General features: G+C 37.0%; 1 protein-coding gene across 1 annotated transcript in view; it reads left to right on the forward strand.

Annotated features, from left to right (window-relative positions):
- CACNA1D (calcium voltage-gated channel subunit alpha1 D) overlaps positions 1 to 24,556 on the forward strand; it is a 169,808-nt gene that overhangs the window by 44,973 nt on the left and 100,279 nt on the right. The window contains 4 exon segments of the mRNA XM_031058244.1: positions 17,658 to 17,797; positions 21,545 to 21,687; positions 23,086 to 23,238; positions 24,059 to 24,255. Of these exon segments, the coding sequence (XP_030914104.1) occupies positions 17,658 to 17,797; positions 21,545 to 21,687; positions 23,086 to 23,238; positions 24,059 to 24,255 (633 nt within the window).

A 24,556-nucleotide genomic window follows, 5' to 3' on the forward strand; every position in this document is an offset into this window, starting at 1 on the left:
CTTACACCACCTGGAAAGGGTTGCATTTTCTGTTCCCCACTGTGCCAGTGGTTTGTGCACTGCCTGTACAGACTGTATGACATGTAAGCACACTGCAGGCTGTGTGTACACATAGTCCATAATATGCAGGCTCTGTATTATGTATTTTTTCTAAGTTACTATTAAAATATGAAAGCAAATGAGATGCAGGTAGAATTTGCACAGAGCAGCCTTTCAGTGGCTCAGAGTGCAGAGGAACCAGAACTGGGCTCCTCGCTCATTTGCAGAGTCTGATTTCATCCCTGCCTAGTGTGCAGTGCACTTTGTGTTTGTGCATGGAGCTTGTGTTTGTGTATAGAGTTCTTGGGTGCTGCAATAGAGTCCCTGGACAGCCAGAATGCTCTCATGGATCAGACTGCTTGATTTGCCAGCCAATACCAGGTTTTATGGTGCGGCTGGGTCCAGCTGGTGCCCACTGCAGCCAGAGGTTTAATTACAGAACAGGCAGGGTGGATTTAAAGCTCACTGGCTTGGGCAGGAAGATCAGTGCAGAGTCAGTGACTTCCCTCTCAGGCTGCAGGTTATCAGCCTCTGCTGCTGTCTTGCTCCTACACTCTTAAGGTTATTTCTCAGCTAGATCCGTTTGATATTTATCTGCCTTTTGATCTTATGGTCACTTTGCTATTCATAAGATTAATACATCTGCATGCATCTTTCCCTGATGCATTTTATATTATACATGGCTATTAATTATTTTTTTATTCCATTGAACCAATTAAAAAATGTGATCAAAGCTTAATGGCAGTTTAGAAAGAAAATGCCTGTTGTCATAGACAGCCTAAAGTAATGTCACACCAAGTGAGCACAAAATATTATTCTCCAGGTTAGAGCAAGCACTCTCAGGAATGTGTCTAAACAATTATGGTGTATTTTTACTTTCCTTTTTCAAACATGCTTTGCACTGATGTTTTGTGGAGTTTGGTGAAAGTTGGAGGTGAAGGAAAACTAGGGAGACAAAAGTTTAGTGTCAGTTTTCTGTCCTGAGCATGTCCAGTGAATTTCCTTGTGCCATTACTGTACTAATATTTTGCTGCCTGACTTCAGACTTGGCTTCTGGTGTCTCAGGTCCTCTGAGGAAGCAGAGCTCTGCGTGGCCAGGGGTGGGGTATTTGTCTGGAGAATACCCTGGATCACTCAGGAGCTAAACGAACTGATCTTGGCCTTTTCTTGAGACTTTTTATGCTTTTCCACAGTGGAAGAATAAATGGTGTCTGAGCACATAAATTTTCAGAATTAAAATATGTCCTGTAATTTAATTTTCTTTGATAACACATCTGTGCTGCCCTTTCTTATGTAATGAACCAAAATCTAATTGAGGCGTAAAATGTCATTAGTACTCCAGTATTCCTGTTTAGCAGATGGGATACTAGATGTAATTGATGGTCTAACTTTCAAAATATGTACTTTCACCTGGGCTAAGTATTACCAGAATGACTTTGTCTGAAGTAAGTTTATTATTTTTGGGAAAGCAAGTTAAGGTGAAAGGGTGCACAATCAAGAGAGAGGGAAAGAACAAGTGACAGCATTTAAAATTACCTGTGCCAGTACATGCAGTAAAAACCAGAAAAATAAACAGCTACAGAGCATAGCCCCTGATTAATCATACCTCTAGAAGACTGCAAGTAAAGGTTAAGAAAATTATTATTTCTTTCAGTGTGAAGTATTTTTTACAGAAATGTCAAGTGTTTAATAATCACAGGAGCTGACTGCCTGAGTTCTCTCTGCTCCTCTCATGGCTTGTTGCTGTCACAGAATTGAAATGACAAAGTGTGTAGCCCCAAGACCTAATCCAACCATATTTTGTAGCAGTAGTAAAAAGGCTTTACATTTGTTCAACATATTTCATCCAAAGAAAACATTACTACAGCTGGATGCTTTCCAGATTCTGGGTTCAGGCCTACTCCTTTTGACTTAAAAGACAATGCTGTTTAATTCTGGACATGAAAAATACTTGACAACACAGACATCAAGGCTTACGTAACAAGGGAAAAGATGACTTTATGTGAACCTACCAGAATAATCCTTTTCTCCTCCAAGAAAAGTGATGTATTTTAAGCATCCCTATGGAAAGGGCTCCCCACATGTGAAATATTAAGAAGCTTATACAGAAATGATAAATGCTTAAGGTGCACTACTGAAATGGAAGTCTGGGGAGCTTCAAAACCTAACGTAATGGATTTCAATCAGATGTGACTGGAGAAACTAGTGTTGATTCTTTGGTGGAGTTCAAGTAGTGACAATTTGACCCTAAAGTAAAGATTTGAAGGTATGGAGTTTAAAGACATTCATAGAAACAGACATATAAGAAATTCATATTTTAAAGTTACGTAACAGATTTATGTGCATACTTCGTCACAATGTGGAAATTGCTTTCTGATAGAGGGTAAATTAATCATGCACTTGTGGATCAATTCAAATAAATAGGTGCAGAGGAAGGATAATAGGATGAGTGTAGAATAAACTTATTTCATAAGAGGGAACTAACAGCATGACATTTTTCAGCTTGGAAAATTGAAGAATGAGAGAGAATTTCAGTGGGGGAACATGAGGGGGAGAGGAAAGCTGCTCTAGCTAAAGGGTAGTGCTGGCACAAGAACAGCTGGGTATCAACTAGCTGGGGGTGAAGTTACATTAGTGATTAGAAGAGCTTTCTAAATGCCAGAGGGGTGAGATATGGGAACAGACTTCCAGTAGGAGTGAACAGGACATTCATTTTGGCAGGATTTGGCCCCACAACTTCACATCTCAGGGCTGTCAAATCTGCTGGAAAAGAGTGTAGCAATGAGTGAAGAAATAAAGTAGGAAAAGGGGGCAAATTTGAATTCCCTGTCATATTGCCTTGATTTAGCCCCAATCCTAATAAAGTATTAGACTGTATACTTCTTGTGAAATTATTGTACAAAAATGAGCTTTAGAATATTTGCAAAACCATATTCAGAGTTTAGGCAGACTGGTTAATAATTGGTGCTGCTACTTCTTTTCACCAAAGCCATTGAAATTAGTGATTGATGATTTATTGAAGTACATAAAGAGTCCTAAGCAAATAATAGACCTGCTTTGAGCAGCTGTATTTCATAGGACTCAATAGGAGTGCATGTGTTATTATCTAAGTGTATTTTTACATTCTGCCTTGTTCTTTATAGAACAGGAAAGAAAGTATTTGGGAAGGGAAAATCACTTCCCTGGTTAGAAGATCCCATAGTTATTTAATTATGTATACTTTTTGTGGTGCTGAGGTATTAATGGCAATGGTGATTTATTGGAATATGGTTTCATGATGACTTTTGAGCTATTTTCCTAAGTGATACAATATTGGAAAAATATAGATGAATGATAACCTTGGAAGTTAGGAATAAATGAGGTACTTGGGTAGAATTGCTGAAATGCCTTTCTGCAGAGTAAGAAACTGATGGAATTATAATGCAGTTAAGGCTGAGATGGGGACCTAGTTGAAATGTAAATCATGTTTTTATCCTTGTTGATATGTTTGGTACAACAAGCACCATCAAGGCTATTGTAGATACTGGTGCAGGACAAATATTATGCAATAGTGTGGTAATAATGAAACATGAAGTGCTTGCCTGTTTGGAAGAACAACCTAGAATTATTTCTGAGAAATGTTGAGTGATGTTGCTAAAAAGATAACAGTTAATATTAATTATAGGTAAGAAGAATAAGCATGATATGACTTTTTTATTGCAGTGAGGTCATGTGTTTGTTGTTTTGGTGTTTCAGGTCATTCAGCAAACATTTACTGCAGGGCTCACAGCAATGTTTTGTGCATCTCTACACCAAATGCTACTGTAGGAAATTGCACAATTGCTGGATGCCTCACCAAAATTAAATGACATTGTCAGACGACATAAAAATTAGTCTCTGAAAGAAACAATTTTATTTATACCTGAAGGGTTGTGTTTGGTGGTAGATAGTGGGTCTGGAGTCTTTCAACGTTGATTCTTCAAAAATTCATAAAATCATCTAATTAATTTGGTTTCAGTAGCATTATTACTGAGTTATACCAAACGAAATCAAACAACTGATTTTCTTGTGGTGTTATGATCAATTTCAAATAATTGTGACTTTAAGACTAAGCTGTCTTTCAAGAAATAGTATTATTCCAAGCTATTATAGAAATGAATCTGTCCTCCTATTTTTATGTTCTTCACTTCTTTAGTACATAATTCTGAGATTCATCAGTGAAACTTTTTCTCATTAATATTATCAGTTGTTGTTGTGAGTAAATGAAAATTTATATTTTGTGTTCCCATAAGGATCTGTTAGAAGAAACCCAAACCCTAAGCTTTTAATTCTGAGTTAAGACACCACTGAATTTTTCAAGGAGAAAACCCAGATTCTTGGTCAACCCAACCAAAACAAACCAAAGGAACTTAGATTATTGGCCAACAAGTACATCGTACTCTTGCCAGTGAGTTTGTACATTTCACTTCTTCTTTGGCATCTTTCCTCTTTTAACTAGAATTCAGGATAAACTAAGCATGCAGATTAAAAACTTTCCACTTCCTGTACACTGTCTTAATTATGGAGGGCACATTTATTCAGTGCTCTGAAGGGCCTTCTTTAGGTGTGTAGCTTTGTTAAATAGGGATCAAAAGATTTAGACTTACATGCCATAGCCCCCCAGATAACTGCTTAATATTTATAAAGGAAATGGTGTCCTAGTTGAATTATCTGGTTTGAAATATACAGTCATGTTGAGAATGGAGGTCATTCCCTGGCATGTCAGTATGGAGTGTAACTGTTTCAAAATAAGTACATGGTTTACTGTGGGGCTTTATGATTCCTAGGAAGAAAATAATGCATGTAGTCCAGGGGGTTGTTATGGAGTGTGTTGTATTTTACTTACTCTTTTAGAATATGGCCTATATGTATTTATAATTTAAGAACTGGTTTTGTTTCCAAAATATCCAGATTTCAGGTCGTAATTTTTTTTCAGGTCAAATCTGTAGGATTTTTGGAGATCAGGGTAATTATAATTATTGTTGCATACTTTTCTGTGAGATGACTTTATCACCGGGCACCAGACAGAATTTGTTGCTGGTGTTTTTGTCTGTTTTTAGCTTAAAAAACCAATAAACCCAAAACAAACCACTAAACCAGCCAAACATAAAAAAGTTGAGATACTTAAAAAGGATGTGAACTAAGCCATGTAATATGGCTGAATTTCCCTGAAGGAGGAGGAAGGTGTCAGTTACGATTAATGTGAACAACATTTATGGCCCTGGAGATGTGACCTCTCGTTACAGTAAATGTGACAGCATGAATTACTTTCAATTACAGTGAACTACATTCAGCTACATTAGTTCTGACACACCTCACTAGGAGAATGTTGCTGTGGTAGCTTTAACCAAAATAAAAAAAAGGCAAAACTTCTGAGTGCAAATGTGTGTGTCACTTGAGCAGAGCCATTGGGTTCTGACTGCGACGTATTCTTGCCTCAGGTTTTACACACTTCTCTTACATCATTTGTTATTTCCACTGGCACTTTCAGGTTTATGCCTTGGGTGCTGGACAATATGAAAACCACCTTTTAAATATGCCGTGTATAATAAATGTAAATGCAGAATTATTTTTGAAAAAACGATTAGGTGAATTATGCTTTCTATTTTCATCTGATAGTAACCTGTATGATTACTTACAATGGTAAGTGGGCCCTACTATCTGTCAGCATGTCCAACATGTCCCATTTTGTATGGCATAACTCCCTTTTAATCTTTATTAACACTATGAATTTATTCGTACAAATTAAATATATCGTATCACAGGATATTTATCACTTGACAGAAGCAGTTCTTATAATGTCACTACTTTTTCCTTCAAGATTCAATTATCATGCTTCAGTTTCTACCTCTAAGCTTTCACAAAAAATAAGAGATGCCCAGGGCAGAAGTCAACCTTTCACTTTTGCTACAGAGGAGATGCCATCTATTTCACGCTGTGCTAAGTATTCCATCGAAACACGAGTAAAACAGTGCCTTTGGCAAATCATAAATTAGAAATAGTGCTAAGCAAAGAAAATACTTAATTAAAGCATTTTGTTGCACTTTGAGGACTTTATTTGCAGAGTATTGGGCATTTTTTGTGTAGAGATGAAGACCCTCTTTTCAAATTTGAGGCACTGGTGCTGGAATCAGAGTAGAAAACTTGTGACATCAAATTGTCAGTTCACAGAAGGAAACAAAAAATGGTGCTTGCTGACTCCAAAGTGATTCCAAATCAAGCCTGTGGAGTGTAAATTCCTGTTAGTCCTCCTCCCATGTTAAGGACTAATTTTCAGACATTAATTTTTCCAATATTTTCACTGGCCATGCAATGTATAGTAGTGGATTATGAAAATATTTGTAAGTGTTTCAGTGGTCATTTTAAAAACCAATGTGCAGTGTGAACTGGCTCCCATAGGTCATCAGCTCCCAGGCCATTAAGGTACAAAGATTTGTATTTTAGTTACACTCACTGAAGCAGAATCAAATAATTTTTAGGGCTGTCTTCAAATCACGGAAACAGTGGGAGACTAATAGAATTTTTAGTTTAGCTCTTCTGGCTGTGAAATATCTTTACTTGGGCAATCAAATTACCTTGAATCATGTGTCCAGTTTTGGCCCCCTCATTTCAAAAGGAGATTGAGGCATTGGAGTGTGTCCAGAGAAGGGCAGTGAAGCTGGGGAAGGGTCTGGAAAGTCCTAAAGGGGAAGCTGAGGTTGTTTAGTCTGGAGAAAAGGAGGCTCAGGGGTTCTTACCATTCTCTGCAACTCCCTTAGAAGTGACTGTTGCCCTCTACAAAATCTCAAGAGAAAGGACAAGATGAAATGGCCATTTAATTGTGTCAGGAATGGTTCAGATTAGATATTAGGGAAAAAAAAATCACTGAAAGAATGGTTAGGCTTTGAAAGAGGCTACTCAGGGAGGTGGTGGAGTCGTCACCTCTCAAAGAGTTCAAGAGACATCTGGAAGTAGCACTTGGGGATATGGTCCAGGGGTAATTATTGTGGTTGTGGTGTGGGTTGATATTTGAACCAGGTGATCTCGAAGGTCTTCTCCAAACTTGACGATTCTGTGACCTTCAGTAAATGCATGGTTTTTAAATTCTGTGCATATAACTGAAAGAGAAAAAAAATTATTTTCTTTTTTGACTCTTGGTCTCTGGCATTTTTATCTGATCAAAATAATGTATTTTTTTTCTTGCCTATTTGAGGATAGTAGAGACTTTGGTTCTTTAGGAGAGAAAGACGAATTTTTCCAAAAGGGAGGTAATGGCTCTTGTTTCATGTAGTTACCTTGAAGAACAATGTTTGTACATGTGCTTTAGGGGCTATTCCATGGAATGGATGGGTGAAAAATCACAGGGACTATGGCATTCTATGTCAGCTGGAAAGCAGTTTTATAGGTGGAAGAAAAGCAAGTGTTGGTGTACTCAAACTGTCTTATAGTCATAACAGAAGTGAACTCGAAGCAGTGACAGAGCACTTAGGAATATATTGTTGTGGACAGTGAGTTCTCTGGAAATCAAAACTGATATTCCAGATAGGGGAATAAATTAAAACAGGCTTAGATGCAGTTCAGATGGGAATAATAATAAAATAATCTTCTTGATCAAGTGCTCTGTGTGGAGAAGTGGAAAATGAAATAAGACATTCAGAACCTAAATACATCTCCTGGGATGCCAAATGGTATGGGAATGAAAGGAAGAAAATGATTTTGCATTGTAACTTGGAGATTATAAAGATGCACTTAGAAGCATTTGCAGAATCTGGAATTGTAATTGTAGCAGGCACTGGAGGGACCCTAAATTATGTTGGCTACATTCCACAAGATAGAGGGAAAACTGATTCATCCATAAAGAAACAAGAAATGTGGCTTTAGGGCAGGCAGACTCATATTTTACTTTCTATCAGGAGTTGAAGATTTTTATCACTAAGGTTTGATCTGCAGATCAGATGAAATGAACAAAAATGTTTTCAACATTATTCAGGTATTCCAGCTGTTTCTACTGTGGCAAGTTTTCCTGATATCTTAGCAGTGGATGTCAGTAGTATTCCATGGCTTGCTTTATTTCAGTATTAGTACATTTAGGGTTACTTTGAATGATTTTCTACCATGGTTAGAATGAAAACAGGAAAGCTTCATGGTGGTGCTATTAGTAGAGAAACCAGCTAAATGCTTGAATTTTTAATGAATTTTCCTAAGAGTTGGATCAGTGTTGTACCTGAGCACTGCTGAAATTAAAGCTGGTATATCATGGGTCTTGTTTGTAGACTGGATACAAATTGCTGGTTTAGCTGTGTTATTTCTTGAATTTTTCTTGCAACTCCTCTGTATTTATAGAAAGCCATTCCACCTTTTAATACTTCTTGTCCAAGAGCTCTATGTTTGCCGTGCAGCAAAGGGCTTCCATTGAACACTGTCATAGAAAAGAGCACATTTGCCTTGTATTTTCTCTACAGATCCTCATTTTCTGTGTTGTTATGGAACAGCCAGAGCAATCTAATCCTCAGATGTGTGATGAAAATGTTTCTATGTTCATTTAGCCTTGTGTTTAAGATGAAAGAACTTAGAGGGCTTTCCTTTCATAGTTATCCAAATACTTAGTGGGTAAAAAAAATGGGAATCTTCCTGCATTTTATTGCTGCAGGGAAATACCAATTTCCACGATCACATTACATTTCACATATCTGGAATTTACAATGAGATAGTCTTTCAAAACAAAGTCTTTTATTAGTGTGTTATTTGATTTTTGATTATGAAATAAAATTTTTATTAAAGAGGTACCTCAAGCATTTGGCTCAAAAGCTACTACAGGAGAAGAAAACTGCAAAGGACAACTTGTTCAGCAGCTGAGACACTCAAGGATAAAGTTGTGTTTTAACATTTTCATGGCTACTGCAGACCATTCTCCTGTCAGTTTGGATAAATGCATTTTTTTGGTTCCCCACATTGTTGTTCTGGGCAGCATCTACCAGGAATATTCTATCCTGTCTTCTCTTTTAGTTGAAAATGTATTTCATGAGCAACATTGCTGTTGACATTTCTGTAGTTTATGGCTTCTAGTGCTCTGGCAGGTTGTGTGCTCATAAATAATGCAATATTTCTAGATTTGTTGGAGTGATTTTTAGTGCAATACTTTGTTTTACCTGTTAACAAATATGTAGAGTAAATCAAAGTCTATCTAAGGAGTTAAGAAATTCTTTCTAAAAGGAAAGAATTTTGAAGGAGTAATAGAGTGAGCAGCATGTAGTTCTCAGAGAGGCATTAGATATTGCACACTGGAACTTATTTAACAATCATACTTTCCTCTCAGTATGGAATCATCATTTCCACATCATGTACTGCATTCAGTGTCTTCTGTATGAAATTCTAGTGCTGAGCTGATGTTAGGATGTATTAAGAAGAAAGTCAGAACAAAATACAGATTTCTCTGTAGAAAGTTCTTAGCATTGTTGTATCAATGTAAGGGATTCACATTCTGCAGTACTTTTCAAGCCCTTAAAAGTTTTTAAAATAATATTTTAATTCTGTAGCCAGTCCTGATACAGATACCAAATCCTGGTCATGGAAGTTGACCACTCTCCAAAAGCAGAGACTTGAATAAAATATTCTTGATGCTGCTGGTTTGCAGGGTCAATAGTAGACCACAAGTGTAGGATGTAGTTCACAGATTGGCCACTGGTCTGGGACTCTTCTGTTTCAAATTTGAGAAGGATGATAAGAAAAATTCCAATGAAGTACCAGGCCTAACCCTGTCCTCCCTTTGTATTCCCCTCAAGGTCAGACCAGGACATGGGGTAGTAGAGTGTGTTTGAGTTTTTGAAAACCTTGTTGGTGGGCGTCTGTTAAACCATTTCCACTGTAATAAAAACCAACTAACAAAGAAACTCCACAAAACCAAACAAATGAAACAAACTCAAACCAAACCCCACCAAATGAAATTATTAATCCTTACATAATGCAAGTTTCTACCCTACTAAAGGTGTTTAGGAAAACAAGCTGTCTCGTTGGGTATGTTCTTAACAAATCATTCTGTAGTTCTTAAGCTGACAAAAGCAAAGAGCTGATTGAGTCATATATCTGGCAGATTAATGAGTAAAGCATTGTGATGAAATTATCAGTTTTGTCCAGTTCTTTCATAATGAAAGTGGAAATTAGATTTGCAGTCAGATGAATAAATCAAGGGAAAAAACACCTACTCAAGGAATGTCATTGTTCTGTTTCCTGGCTGACACTACCAGTGCAGAACACAACTACAGACCCAATCTGTTCTCCATATTGTTTTACTGTTTGATTTTTTTTAAATTTTTTTTTTTACAGAAAGTTCTTGACTTAATAAAACACAGCACTGGATCATTATAGAGCTGTGAATGATTAAGTAACACACAAGAAAACCTGACCTTTTTGGTCTTCTCCCTTTCTTTCCATTTGGGATGCCATATTCCTTCAGAGCCACTTGGAATTGTCTGTTGGGACAGACCCTTGCTTTGCCACGGTCACCTACAGAAAAGCTGAGTGCAGAGTGACCAGGACTGGTGTGAGAGGCACTCCTGTGCATTTCAGAATTGTGTTGGCCAAAGAAGGAATAACATGGGTTGGAAAACGGGGGAAAAATGGACATTGTTTGTGGGTAGGTTTAAATTTAGGCTATTGCAGCATCACTGGAGTAGTTAAGTTTTTGTGACAGCTGAAAGTTTTTATGGCAGATGTAGGTTTAATTTACCACTTGATACTGATTCTATTCAACTGTGTAAGGAAAATGATGAGACCATGTATACACAAATATTCTCTTCTACTTATTGTGCTGGCCTTGTTTTCCTGAATATCATCAGTTAGATGGGGGCAGAAAGATACCTGGAATAAAATCTAATTTACTTGGGTATCTTCTTTGTTGCTTAGTTGGCCAGCTTTCTTTTGTGCAATTCTTTGGAATACTGTGCTCAGTCTTCAAGTGGTTTTAGAGCTGAAGCTCACATGTTTCTGCCTGCTGGCATTTCTACAACCTGCCTTTCACACCTTGCGAGAATGCAGTCATTGCCAAGTGATTGATTTGTTTGTGGGCCCTTTCTTGAAAATTTTTTAGTAGGTGGTCAGTTTGCAGGAGTTCAGTTTTGCTTTTGGTTATTTATGATCAAATTTTCAAAACCACACCATTTGTCTCATCTCTTCACAGCAATAGAAGCAGAAGGGTTGTCTGTGCCTCTATGAGGGTGTGCAAGGCAGTGCCAATAGTGGATTTATTATTATGTACACACAGAGTGGATGTCTATTGTTTTCCCCAGCTGTTGCTCAGCAAAGCTCTGCATTACCTGTCCCAGAGCAGAGCTCTGACTAAATACAGAGGAGGAAAAAACAGACAAAGAGGTTGGATTCTTTTCTATTTATGGACTGAAAATACTTAACATGTACTAAATTGAACTTTTACATTAATAAAACCAATGTGGCTCCACACAGAAGCCTGTATTCTGTATGAAAAATTCTAATTTGGATGCAACATTTTTCTCTCTGTACAAATGGTTATTTACAGAACAGAGGTGTTTACATCTCCATTATTGTGTTACAACATAAAGTGCAAAATACATATAAGAATCAATTACACTCAAAGATGAAATGCAGGTCTACAATGCATTTAGAGGAAGTGATTGCAGGAAATAATGAAAAAAGTAATCAGTGTTAAATATGCTCTGCTTATTCCTCTACCTCTGGCTGCCAGAACCTGTCAGATGAAAGTAAAACTAAAACTGTCTTTGAAGCTTGAGGGTACTATTTCAGTGATGTAAGTTATTCAAATGCTCCTTCAGACTACACTGATAAAAAGGGACTTAAAGAAACTTAATTGCAGTTAATTTTAATTGTAGCTCAGTGTGTTGCTTGCGCATCCATTTTGTTCCTTTGCTGTGCTCACTATTTGAGATGTTCTTATTGCATGTTCTGTTCCTGCAAACACAAATGCCTGCTTGAGATCTGGAGGGTGCAACTGTTAATTGTGACCAGACCATGGGATTGTGAATCCTCAGTTCAAAAAAGATGAAAGGACGCTGTATTGTCTTTGAAAACAGTGAAAATGTTGAGTGAGATTTGTTGCTTGGCAGCGGTACCAAGAATGTGAAATCCTGTTCATTTAATATTGAACTGGTGTAAGAATGTCCTTGCTGTGTAACACCTACTTATTTCTACTCCTAAGTATGGAGTTTGTACTTGGTGTTGACTTTCAAGTCTCAGCCTTGCCATGAGATGCACCAGCCTGAAATGCCAGAGCATCTGGATCTGCAGTAATGTGATGGTGTCCTGCAAAGCCCCTCAAAAGACTGGAGATGTTTCTGGGCCTGATGCCAAATTCCCGCCCAGCCTTGCCCTGGATTTTTCATGTATTCAATGTATTCAAACATAAAAGGTCTCATGTACATGAAATGTGCTCTTGAAGGATGGAAGCAAGGTCTGTTGCCCAGGCCTATATTAAAGGAGTAATTTTGTGAACATAATGATATTTTCTAAAGTTGCTGCAGAGCAAAGCTGCTCTTACAAGGACAGTAATGCAGACATCAGACAAAGTAGAGAGCAGTGGTTATATTCCCTCCAGTGGGTCAGGACTGATGAGGATGGTGAAACATGGTTTATTTGGATTGATCAGGACAAGAATCCTTAAAACATGTTTTTTAAACTCGCCCTCCTTGTTTGTTGTTATGTATCTAAAGGCACAGTTAATCCAATAGTTATCCGAATTGTTGAGAGATAAATAATTCCAATTCTTCTAATGAATAGACAGCAATTTCCATGTCTGATCTTGGTAGTACATTACTTTGTTTCTGCTTTTAAAGTTGATGAATTAAAGGCAAGTATATAGATTTCTTTCTGCCTGGTGTATGGATTCCGTTTGTGTTTCCATTTTTTTGCATTTGGAAACTGCTATAACATTTTTTCACATGTGGGAATAAATAGGTTTACTTTCCTATTGTTAATTGTTACTGTGCTGCATGTCAGAGAGGATTTTCAGAGGAATACAGCTATACAAAGTGAAAAATTAAATCGTTATATTTTAAAATTCAAAACTCAAGTTACTTTTCTGTCTTGTAGATAGTGTTTTTCCAGCACCAGAACTTGAAAAAATGGCTGATTTTCAAAAAGATGAATGGCTTTATATGTGTTGTCCAAACATCAGTCACACAACCTATTAAACAGCATCTGATTTTTTTTTGTGGTTTTTGATCCCTAAATCAATAATGTCAAAGTATTTTGTGTTGTGTCTAAGCTTCAGAAAGTTGATCAGTCTGCTTAATTTGCTTACATTGAGTCACTTATCTGCTAAGCAGTTTTTACTCTGATGCTTATTTGTTAGTCTGGATGCAAAGATGTATTTCTTCAGTTAAGAAATAATTCCCATCTCTGATGCTAAGGGAATAGAAATTTCAATATAGTAAGACTTAATTACCTAGCATAATAGATTAAGGTTTTGCAAATTAATGACTTCCTATTTTGGAGCAGTTATCTTGTGAAACATCTTAACATAAATGCAGAATTTTGGTGTGTCACCTTCTGACATGTAACAGTAGCTTTGCATATTTCTTTCTGAGATTTTGAAAATATGAAGATAATAAATGATGACTAATGTACACCATCTGGCTAGGGTGGGGGAAAAAAGATTTTCTGAGCAACAGGGTTTCTGCTAAGCTGATTTACTTAAAATAAGAAAGCAAATGCTTGCATTTTTTCCTTTTTTTTTTTTTTTTTTTTTTTTTTTTTTTTTTTTTTTGAAAAAATGAGGATCTTATGACGGCACCTAAGCTCATAGGGTAAGGGTGGCCTTTGTTTTGCGCACCATGGTCAATACCAAAGGCAGACTCCATGGATTCCATGAGAAGGGCAGTTTATCTTATCAGTCCTGGTGCATCATATATTCAGAAAAAGATTGCTGAGACTTGAAGATTTCGAGCAGCATTAACCAAAGTGTCAGACAGCCTTGCTGGAATCAGCTGCCTGTGAGGAGAGATGACCTAGCTTTATCAAATCAGTGAACAAACAACTATTAATCTATACAGCCTCAGGATTAGATCCTTCAGAATGCAGACATATTGTTGTGCTCCATATCTTCTTTAGGTTTACAGCTGTCACTTTTTTCTGCTGATTTTATGATGCAGTGTAGAACTAAATGCAATAAAAGATATTAGAAATTATTAGAAATAGATATTAGAATTATTGCAAATTCTGCAATAATCTCTGCAGTTTCTTAGAACCAAAACTGCCTTCTTGGTTTCTCTTAATAGATTTTCTTTTGCAAGCACTCAATACATACTCGTTTCCTTTTTATTTTGTTTAGCTGTCTACTTTTTTAGTGTACCTATTGCCATTTTGAATGAAGATAAGTGTTCATTTAAAAATATCAACTAATTTGAACAAAATATCATTTCACCTCTGTGGAGAAAAGAGAGCAGATAAATGTGTGCATCATATCCTGCTAAAATTGCAGTGTTTGAATCTGTATTTTGAATTTATCTCTTACTTTTTTAGTTTTATTTTCCCAAACCAACCCTGCCTCTACAATTCTTTCATGAATACTGAAAATTGAATGTTATTTACTCTTGAGTAGTGGTTGCTTAAGCTCTGGATGTACAAGATGATGTGTGGCCTATGGATGTATCAGGGTTGCAGAGGCAAAAATTGATGTCCATAGTGAGCAGCAAGAAATTATCCAAGTGTGAGAAGAACCTTCCTGAGGGTGAGCAGGTTGTCAGCTCTGCAGTTTGTGTGAGAACATCTCTTGGGTGCCTACTTAAAGAGCCCAACAGTCTGTGAGGAAAGCACGGCCTGTACTTTGTGTGCTAACTATAGGGCCAAGTCATTCATCTGGCCTCTGTGGAAGACACAGGTTGTGCTTTAAAAAGAAATAAATAAATAGAGTATTTGAGAGTATGAAAGGGAGGAAAGCAGGAAGGGAGGGAAAATGAAACAGTTTAGTTATGGAATTTGTCTGATTTAAATGAGCACACATTAAATTGATGTGGGACTTCCAGGTCCTTTCTCAGCCCATATTGGCGTGGGATTATTTAACCCAAGGTGCAGCACTTCCCATTTTTCCTTGCTGAGATTTTGTGTGGCTTCTGTTGGTGCAGGACTCAAGGTTTCTTATGGTTCCATCTGTGAAGTGACACACACTGACCTTGAGCCCATGGGTGGGTTTAAAAATGAGATTGTCCTACATTCCATAAGACTCTAATGGAATGTTTGCAATACTGTCTAGGAAATAAGAAACACTCCTGCTTCCATAAAAGAGAAGAGATAAACAGGATGGAGACTAATACTATTTTTCAAGGCTGGATGGGAAATGATAGGGCAGAGTTGTTCAGATTTGAACTGTCCCATTAAAATGAGCTGCAGGGCTGTGTGACATTAACAAAGTTGTGTAACTTTAGCACTGGGACTGGTGTTTAGCCCAGAGAGCAGAGGAGCATTGGAATATTTTTGAAGGGGAGCAGTGAAAAGCAAAGATGGTTTTTAGGATGGAACTGGTACTTTAATGGATGAAGTTAAATTACATGGTCGCCTATAAAACTTGAGGTTATTTTGGCTCAGAAGGTCACATCCAGTCCTGGATCCTGTGTTCCTTTTAAGAAAAGAAGCTATTGAAATTTGGCATAAATGAAACATACATATTTTGTCTCACTTTTTTTTTTACTACTATGATTTTGATATATATTTTGCCCATGGCAAATGACAACTGTAATATTTTTGTCTTCCTTATGTTTTCCTACATTATTTATCTTCCTATAACTTTGCTGCAAATTTAGTTGTATGTAGGGAGACAGAAATAGCTGTTATTGTGGAATGTGTATGTGGTAGGATTTGTTATATTTAAGCATTTCTAAGCGTGTTTCTCAGGAATGCTGATAATTCATATTATTGTAATCTCAGTGGTGCTCTCCAGCCAAAGAGATCTGATGGATTTTGGTGCACAAGGCCATGACATTTCTTGTGTGAGGCCACTTCACTCTTGTTATCTAGCAACTGTCCTGGCTGATTGGTGGTAAATCGATGGGTAAGTGGGAGGGACAATTTGGAAAGAAATATTAGGAAGTTTGAGGAGAAGGAAGATGTCTATTGGTTTCACTGGGCTGGAAGACCTCACCCAAAATGGAAAGTGGCTGAGGAGCCTTGGATGAAGCTCCACAGTGTTCATGAAATGTAATCAAAAGAGGGAGAAAAAGGCAGGGGTACAGGACTGAGCTGAGCAGGAAAGGAGACCCAGGAATCCTTGCTTTGCAATGGGAGTGCCTGACCTGCCCCAGTGACCCCAGGTGCTGCTTGCTGCAGGGAGAGACCTGGAGAGGAGTTTATTGACCAGCCTGTGCCTCCATTAAATCACCAGTGTCAGATTTATAAATGGAAATACCACATCCTATACATAACCATCCTAAATGGCCTCTTTGGCAGGAAAAGAAATCTAGCTGACCAAATTAAAGATTCTCACATAAGAATATCAAGATCTTTGTTTAAGATGCAAATGTTTAAGGTTTGGTTTTTCCTTTGGTTGTGTATGAGAGCGCCAAGCTGTGTGGCAAATAAGAAATGTGTATTTTTTTGTGTAACAAATAAGGATAATGTATTTTTGTGTGTAATGTTGGTGTTCTATTTGAGTAATGATAGTAGAAGATGGTAATCCTGCCTGAGCAGTTACAGTCATGTAATGAACCTTGTATGTGATAAATGAGCAACATCATGTGTTCCTGAACAAGTTTAAAAAATGCATCATACTCTTTGTGCATTTTATTCTTGGCTGTAATATTTGAGTAGCAAGAGATAACTAAACAAAATGTTGTAGAAAATAATGAAATGATCATATCTGAAGGTAAAAAGAACAGTTGTTAACTGCTCTGTTTTGATAGTGGTGACTTCAGTTTACCAAGTCAAGTTGCTAATAATATTTTTTGGGGTTTCTTCTTTCTAAAGTATCTAGTTAGCTAAGAAAAGATATTTGGTATATAGCCCTGAAATAAAAATTTCAGTAAAATGCAGAAACTAATAACATTTAAAAAAACTATTAAATCTGATGTTGGATCTTCAATGATACAAGGTGGTGGTACAGTACCCTAAAATTTCTTCCAACATAATAGGGTATTTTAAAGAAATTCTGGTGATGTGGAAGGGAGAATAAGTCAATGCAAGCTTCCATATCAAGATTAAAAATTTGCAAGACAGTGTAAAATTAAATATTAAACAGTTAAAACTTTTTTAATAGTGAAAGGAAGTATACCACAGCTTACCTTTCAAGGATATTTCCAGGGCTCTGTTCTACAGCATTTTCTGGTTAAAATGAATGCAGAGAATCCTATTGATCTGGATGGGACTCTTTGCTTAAGCAAAGGTACTGTATGCTTAAATGTTTGCAGAAAGAGCTTTTTTTCCTCTCACAGAATGTGAAAACAAGAAAACCTTGTGCAATTATATAATTATAACCTTGTCAGTATAGTTATAATTAAGTGTTATGCAATTAAAACCTGTGAAATAAACTGCCATGAACGTATTTCCTTAGTCCTGATCAGTGCCCACTTGTTGCAAATTGTCAATAGTAAAAAGAGCTGTTACATTCATTGTCTTTTATTGTACTTTTTTTTTGTCTTCCACAGGAAAAAGTAGAATATGCCTTCCTGATAATTTTTACAGTTGAAACATTTTTGAAGATTATAGCATATGGATTATTATTACACCCCAATGCATATGTTAGAAACGGATGGAATTTATTGGATTTTGTAATAGTAATAGTAGGGTAAGTAGCTTATCTTCCATTATAAAAATATTTAAACTTTTATTTACAGTGAGGTAAGTATAGGCCTCTTTGGCTGTGAGTAGCAGCCTATGCTGGATTTCTTTCTTTGGAGTAAAAGAATGAACTGAATAAAAAAATGTTAAAAAGGCCTAAAATTTTCAGTGCTATCCCTGGCTATAGACTGTATTGCATTTATAAGTTCCCAGGGAATTCTGAGTCCTGCTGGAGATTTCCAGTGTTGTTTTTCAGAAGCTTTTCCATCTGATTTTCTCAAGGTAAATTCCTGGTGTCTTTCCATATGTTGATCTCTTAAGGGCTGCGTGTTGTTATTTAATGTATTTGTTTAGCCCTTCACTGCAGTCATGTGGAGTTCATCTGTTTCACAAAGACCTCTATGAGGACCCACATGTTTCAAAGTGGAGAAGAGTAGTTGGGGAGACAGAATTAACAGTGATTACTTGATATTGCCAAAATCTGAGTAAAATTGGGTGCTACATGTCAGCCCCCAGATACAGATGTGATTTTGATTTGCCTGGGGTTGAATGTATGTTAAAAATGCCTTTTTTTTTCTTTACCCTGTGCACCTGGCTGTACCAGGAAACCTTGGAGAGTTTGTTCTTTGCCCCAGAGAAGGGACTGCTTGGGCCTTATGCAGGTTCAGAGGAGTGGAACTTACGTTATGCACCTACTTATTGATAATTAATTTTTGTGTTAGCAACTTGATGTCAGTGGCTGTGCTACTTCATTAGTTCTTACCTTTAGCTATCTAGGGAATTAATCTCAAGATGTATTTTCACCAATTTCCTAGATGTTGTAGAGGTTATGTTAAACAGGTGTTTAACCAGTACTGCAAATTTTGTTTGCTAAAAGTATGCATTATCTAGAACATGGAGAACATTATCCATGTATAACTTTGTGTGTTGTAGGAAACACTACCTTGGCTTGCAGTACGCAGTTCTAATTTCATCTTAAAATTTAAACCATATCAAGAGTTGCCTGTGTTTGAAAAGGCTCAGAAATTAGAGTGTGTGCTGCTTTTAAGTTGTCACTGCATTAAGGGAAAGAAAGAGTTGCTAAGTAAAGGAATTTATGGTAAAGCATTGTTAAATTTGGGGAAGTACTATGAATATAAGAATGCCTCATTTGTAACCATTTGATTATGAGATACTGAATGTTACTGAGAAGGTTGTATTTGGGCCAGTCCTTTGGCATGCAGGCAGTTTTGGTCCAGGACTAAAATTTGTGTATAAATAGATCCTTCATCAGGTCAGGTCATTCTCAACAGATTGGTCCCTGTGCCTGAAGGGGAAGCTTGGTGGGCAGGTTGGAGATTGTCACACACAGCTCTGCTCCCTTGCCAAGCAGTCCCTTGAATAGGCCTCTTCCCTTTTGTCAAGTGACCATGGAGTTACAGTAACCCTGGAGCAGTCTAATTAACATGACCTCTATCTTTGGCTGTGTCCTAAATACATGATAACTAAAAAATTTTCCACTAATTCCTAAAACACTCATTGTTGGAGGCTAAATGGAGTTATGTCAAATGCTCACACCAAATTTGTTAAAAATACGAATAAAAAGGACTAAATCTTATCAAATGCCTAAAATATCACAGTAAGATTAAGTCCTAATTTAAATCCAGTGGTTTGGAATATAACGTCTTTTGCAGGTTGTCAGCAGCCTACCTGTAAGACAAGGTGGACCTTTCCTAACATGTCACACACTGACAGAATTGTGAGCAAGGTTTTTGTTCTTTCAGTAAGAACACAACCTGCATGAATAAGCAAGCACGAGTCCCATTTATTTAATTAATACATAGTAGTAGAGTGAAAAATTGATTTTCATATATAACCCAAGGTGGATATGGAACCACTTCTGGACCTGATTCTATTTGACTGGCTTCAATGGGAAATTTCATTAGGTATTCTAATAGCTTGAAAGAGCTGCCATGATGTCCTATATTGAATGTATTGAAATTTGCTTTCTCAGCAGAGACTGCAGCCAGTCCAATTCCATTAATCTTAATTATACCTAAAGAAATGTCTACAAGCAAAAGGAAAACACATATAGAGATGTTTTTAAGATCAAATCGTAATTAAACCTTTAAACTTTGATAAAGTGTAGAGGAATATGAATGTAAATTTCAATAAAGCAGATCAATAGTTTTATACCTTAATGGCTTTTTAGGAATGACATGTGTCCTGGTTTCAGCTGAACAACACAAAATGACAGAGCTGTAGACAGAGCTGTGAATGTGATGCTTTCTATTCTTTGTCACTTCTCTCTGTAACCCATCAGAGTATGAATTACTCTGAGTAGTCTGCTCACCCGTATGGTCTCTCATGTAATTTCTATTGATTTCTGTGCAAGAATAAGGTCCTGGTAGAGAAAGCTTTCGTAGCACCTGCCCATGCCCTTTAATTTTCTGAATGCCATATGAACTGACAGGCTGAAATGTTCTCTGAATTCAGGACTTGATTCAGAAGCCTTTTTAATAATGTCTGTCTTTAGAGCACAACTAGTCACTCTTGAAATCACCGAGGTGTTAGTTTTCCTGCAATTATGCTTCCAATAAATTATAGGGCTTAATCAAGACCTGGTGTTGGATATCTGGGTTTGGTGGAACAGTATGTGGGCTGCTGATGTTCCCTTGAACATCTGGAGAGTCTTTGGGGCTGAGTTTTAGTCTGGAGCAGAAAGAAGCAGTCTAGGGATGGGTATGGACTGATGTGGGTCAGCTGCTTACTGGGGGAGAGTAAAGCCTTCAATAATCTAGTTTAGGCACCCTATTAAATAATATATGATTTCAGGCAGCTCTCCAGCGTGACAGAGTTCTTAACCAGAGTTGTGGAAAATTTTCACGACCAAACTAAAACCCTGCATATTTCAGGCACCCTTTACAAGTGTGAAGCACTTCTCATGATTGCAGAACTCTATTAACGTGATAATCCTTTCAGGAGAAATGCAGCTCTGCAACTACAGTCTCTGTGCAAAGGATGACACAGTTTGTGTGGTCTAGTGGCAGTCTAGAAACCCATGCATGTGAGATGGAGCTCCAAACTAAAACAAACCTAAGACTTATTTGCATTTCAAGAACATGCATCACTTTAAATTGCTGCTAAAAGTGGGAAAACAAAATAAAAGTCTTGTCTTGCAAACTGTTCTAATGAATGACTAATTCATTTCTGCAGGGAAAAAATACAATGTAATAAATGAGCCATCTGGGAATGTATTTTTCCTCAGAGGTATTATGTGTAAGAAACAAATCTTTTTGGTGTTATTAAATGGCGAACTCTAATTATTTTTAAAATATTCCGTTTCTGCTGACTGTATGTAGAATATTGTACTGCTGTGCCACTTAGAGTTCATATATTCCACCAAAATTAAACCAGATGGTTTTAGTTATTATCTATTTCTTCTTCTAAAGGGAAGATTAATTCTCCAAATGTTAAAGCTAAAATGTTTGAACAAAAGTGGCAAAGCAGCTTCATTTATTTAAAAATAGCAAACTGTATATATAAGCTGAATGCTAAATTATTGGAAACTGTGTGATCCTCATTCTCTAGAGGGATTATAAAGTCTTGCACTTCATAGCTCTGTCTGTCATGATTTAATGTGTAAATATACCTCTCAGTCTGACATCTGAACAGCTTTGCAGAATTATCTGCACTTCAACTAATTTCCAAAGTAGTATCTTTGACTGTGTGGTAAAGAGATAGTGATGACCTTATCTTTCATCTCATTTTCTAGATTATTTAGTGTAATATTGGAACAATTAACCAAAGAAACAGACGGTGGCAGCCACTCAGGTGGCAAACCTGGTGGCTTTGATGTCAAAGCCCTAAGAGCCTTTCGTGTACTGCGACCTCTCCGACTCGTATCAGGAGTGCCCAGTAAGCTCTGCTCTCTTTGTTTCCTTTATTTCTCTTTATTGCAATCAGGAATGTGGCTGCTCTCATTGTTGAACTGTATTCTTCCAGGCACTACAGACATGAGATGGGATAAAGCTGAATTTTTGTTATCTGCCTATGTACATAAAGTGAATTTGAAGATGAGTGATACCCTATTTCAAGTTGAACAAGACATGGTGAATTCAGTCAGTGTATGATCTCCTTACACAGCTCAATAAGCAGACAGGGGAATACGCTTCCTTTTTAGAAGCTTTATATAAAAAGTAAATTACATGTTAAAATGCAAATACCCCAGAAAATTAAATTTAGATTTTTTAAAAAAATTCTAAACCCCTGCATCTGAAAGTGTAGCTGGTCCTAAAATAGTTTATATGTTGGTAAGTGTATGCCAGAGCACATTACACATTTTGTGTTTCCTGCCCCCTCCAATGCACATGAATGCCTTCTGTTTATCTCAACAGAGCTAACAGATAAATTAGGAAGCTTAAAAAGCAGAACAATATTGTTTAAGAAAGCTATTGAATTTTCTGATATTTCCTGTTTTCTTTGAATGCTTTATTAATTATTGAAGCTATGTGGGCTATACAAGGTTCACGACTTCCAGTTCAGCTCTTTCCAAGGCATTCAAAGGAAGAAAGCTATTTCTGTGTTTAATATATTGTGGACTGTTACATGGAAATGACTGATTTTTGGCAAAAGGGCTTCACTGAGGACAGAAGCAGTCCTATGAAATGTTAGAGAGGAAGTCTATCAAGTTGAAAAAGAGGCCTATTTTATTCTCTTTGGTACTGTGGCAGCTTCATTAGTCTGGGATTAGATCATCTTGGTAAAGCCAAAAGTTGGAGAAATATTTAATTGAAAAAAAAAATAGAGCAGTTTTGAAAGGGATAAATGATGAAAGAATAAGTTTGTACAGATGAAAAATGTGTTTTCCCAGTTAACTGTGTTTTTCTCCCAGAGTAAGAGGACAGTTCTGCAACTGGCTGAGTGCACGTTTTCTCAGAACTTGACACAAAGTTTTTGTTTTAGCACAGAACTTCAAGGTCATATAAATGACTAACAGGCACACACTGACTAAGTGCCCTTTCTTTATAAAACACCCACCGATTCTTGTGACACATTTCAAGCACTGACTTCTATGATATAAACTTGATTAACAGAGGAAATAATTAGACAGAAAGTTTTAGATTCTTATGAAGATTTCGGTGTTAAAACAGCATTTTGTGGTTCTGGGTAATAGATATTTTAAAAAATCTGATTATCTCTGCATGTCTGTATCATTAAATCCTAATAATGTAATAACATGTAATTATATAAAATTTGATAGAATAAGACACAGAAATATGGTTCATATCTTGTATCGTCTTTTTTTTTTTTTAGGTTTACAAGTTGTCCTGAACTCCATTATAAAAGCCATGGTCCCCCTCCTCCATATTGCCCTTTTGGTATTGTTTGTAATCATAATCTATGCTATTATAGGATTGGAACTTTTTATTGGAAAAATGCACAAATCTTGTTTTCTTATTGATTCAGGTAAGTCATTATCCGGTTGATTAAAATAAGGGTTTGAAGATGTTTTCCTTTAAATCTGTGGTATTTCAGTTTGAAGTAGAACTAGGGGCCAAAGCACTTCAACTGTTGTTACACCAGTTTACTCGTTCACAATTTTAGGTACAGTGCATTAAATGAAAAAAAAAACCTCAATACCAAAGTCACAAAAAATCAAACTAATTAGAGACTAGACTATGCTCTGAATAGGTTTTATTTTCTGATATGTGTAGCTTAAATACCAGCAGTGAAGAAAATAAGGGTGACTACTTACAAGGGACAAATCCAGATTGTGGCAATGTGGTGAGGAGTGGAGAACAGTGTTATTCCATCCAGGTGGAATCGTGAAATGGAAGCGTGTGTTGTGGGAGAACTTTGAAAGAGTGAAACCATCTTACCTGGTAGCTAAAGGTGCTTTTCTTTCTGCTAAGGAATGAAGACAACTCTGTATAGGAATTAGATCAATTTTTCCTTAGTAGTCCATGTTTTGGTGCAAAGTGCCTTGAAGTGAAGTAGCAGCAGTAAAGAGGAAAAAAAAATCAGCATGAGGAGCTTTTAAATGTTGTATTATTATATTGTGCTTCTTTCCACTGCTTAATTATTTTTACTAGTCTGTTCTTGAGGTTGTAAGGCCCAGATCTGAGTGAGATTAAGACCTCCAAAGTTCTGATGTGTTGCCTTTCTCATCTTGAAATCTGGATTCCAGATTTCACAATACCACAACAGTGTTGGTATTTCCTCATGTGAATGGGTAACTCATGAAATCCTGAGGTCTCAGAGCTGTGACTTTTGGGTCCTTTTGCAGATATTCTAGTTGAAGATGATCCAGCACCTTGTGCATTCTCAGGGAACGGGCGTCAGTGCGTCATGAACGGCACCGAATGTAAGGGTGGATGGGTTGGACCCAACGGAGGCATAACCAACTTTGACAACTTTGCATTTGCAATGCTGACTGTGTTCCAGTGTATAACCATGGAGGGATGGACTGATGTGCTCTACTGGGTGAGTTCATAAATCACTGAGCTTTGTGTGCTTTTAAATAAGCTTCTCTGTTCTAGTGGGCAGTGAGCTGTGTTTTGCAGCACCATCAACAGGAAATCTTGGTGAGTTTTGCAGAGGCAAACTCGGCTGCATACTTGTTTCAGTCACAGCCTGTTACTGGATTCCTCAGGCTAAAAGGACATTTTAGAAACAAATTTATTCATTGTTTATGTGAGGGGTTTTTTGCCTATTCCATTTGGATAAATGTAAAAGTACATTTATGTCCTTTGGACTAGCATTTTTTTTGTGTGAGCCTACAGAT

The sequence above is a fragment of the Geospiza fortis genome, unplaced genomic scaffold (genome assembly GCF_000277835.1).
Source record: "Geospiza fortis unplaced genomic scaffold, GeoFor_1.0 scaffold78, whole genome shotgun sequence".
NCBI lineage: Eukaryota > Metazoa > Chordata > Aves > Passeriformes > Thraupidae > Geospiza > Geospiza fortis.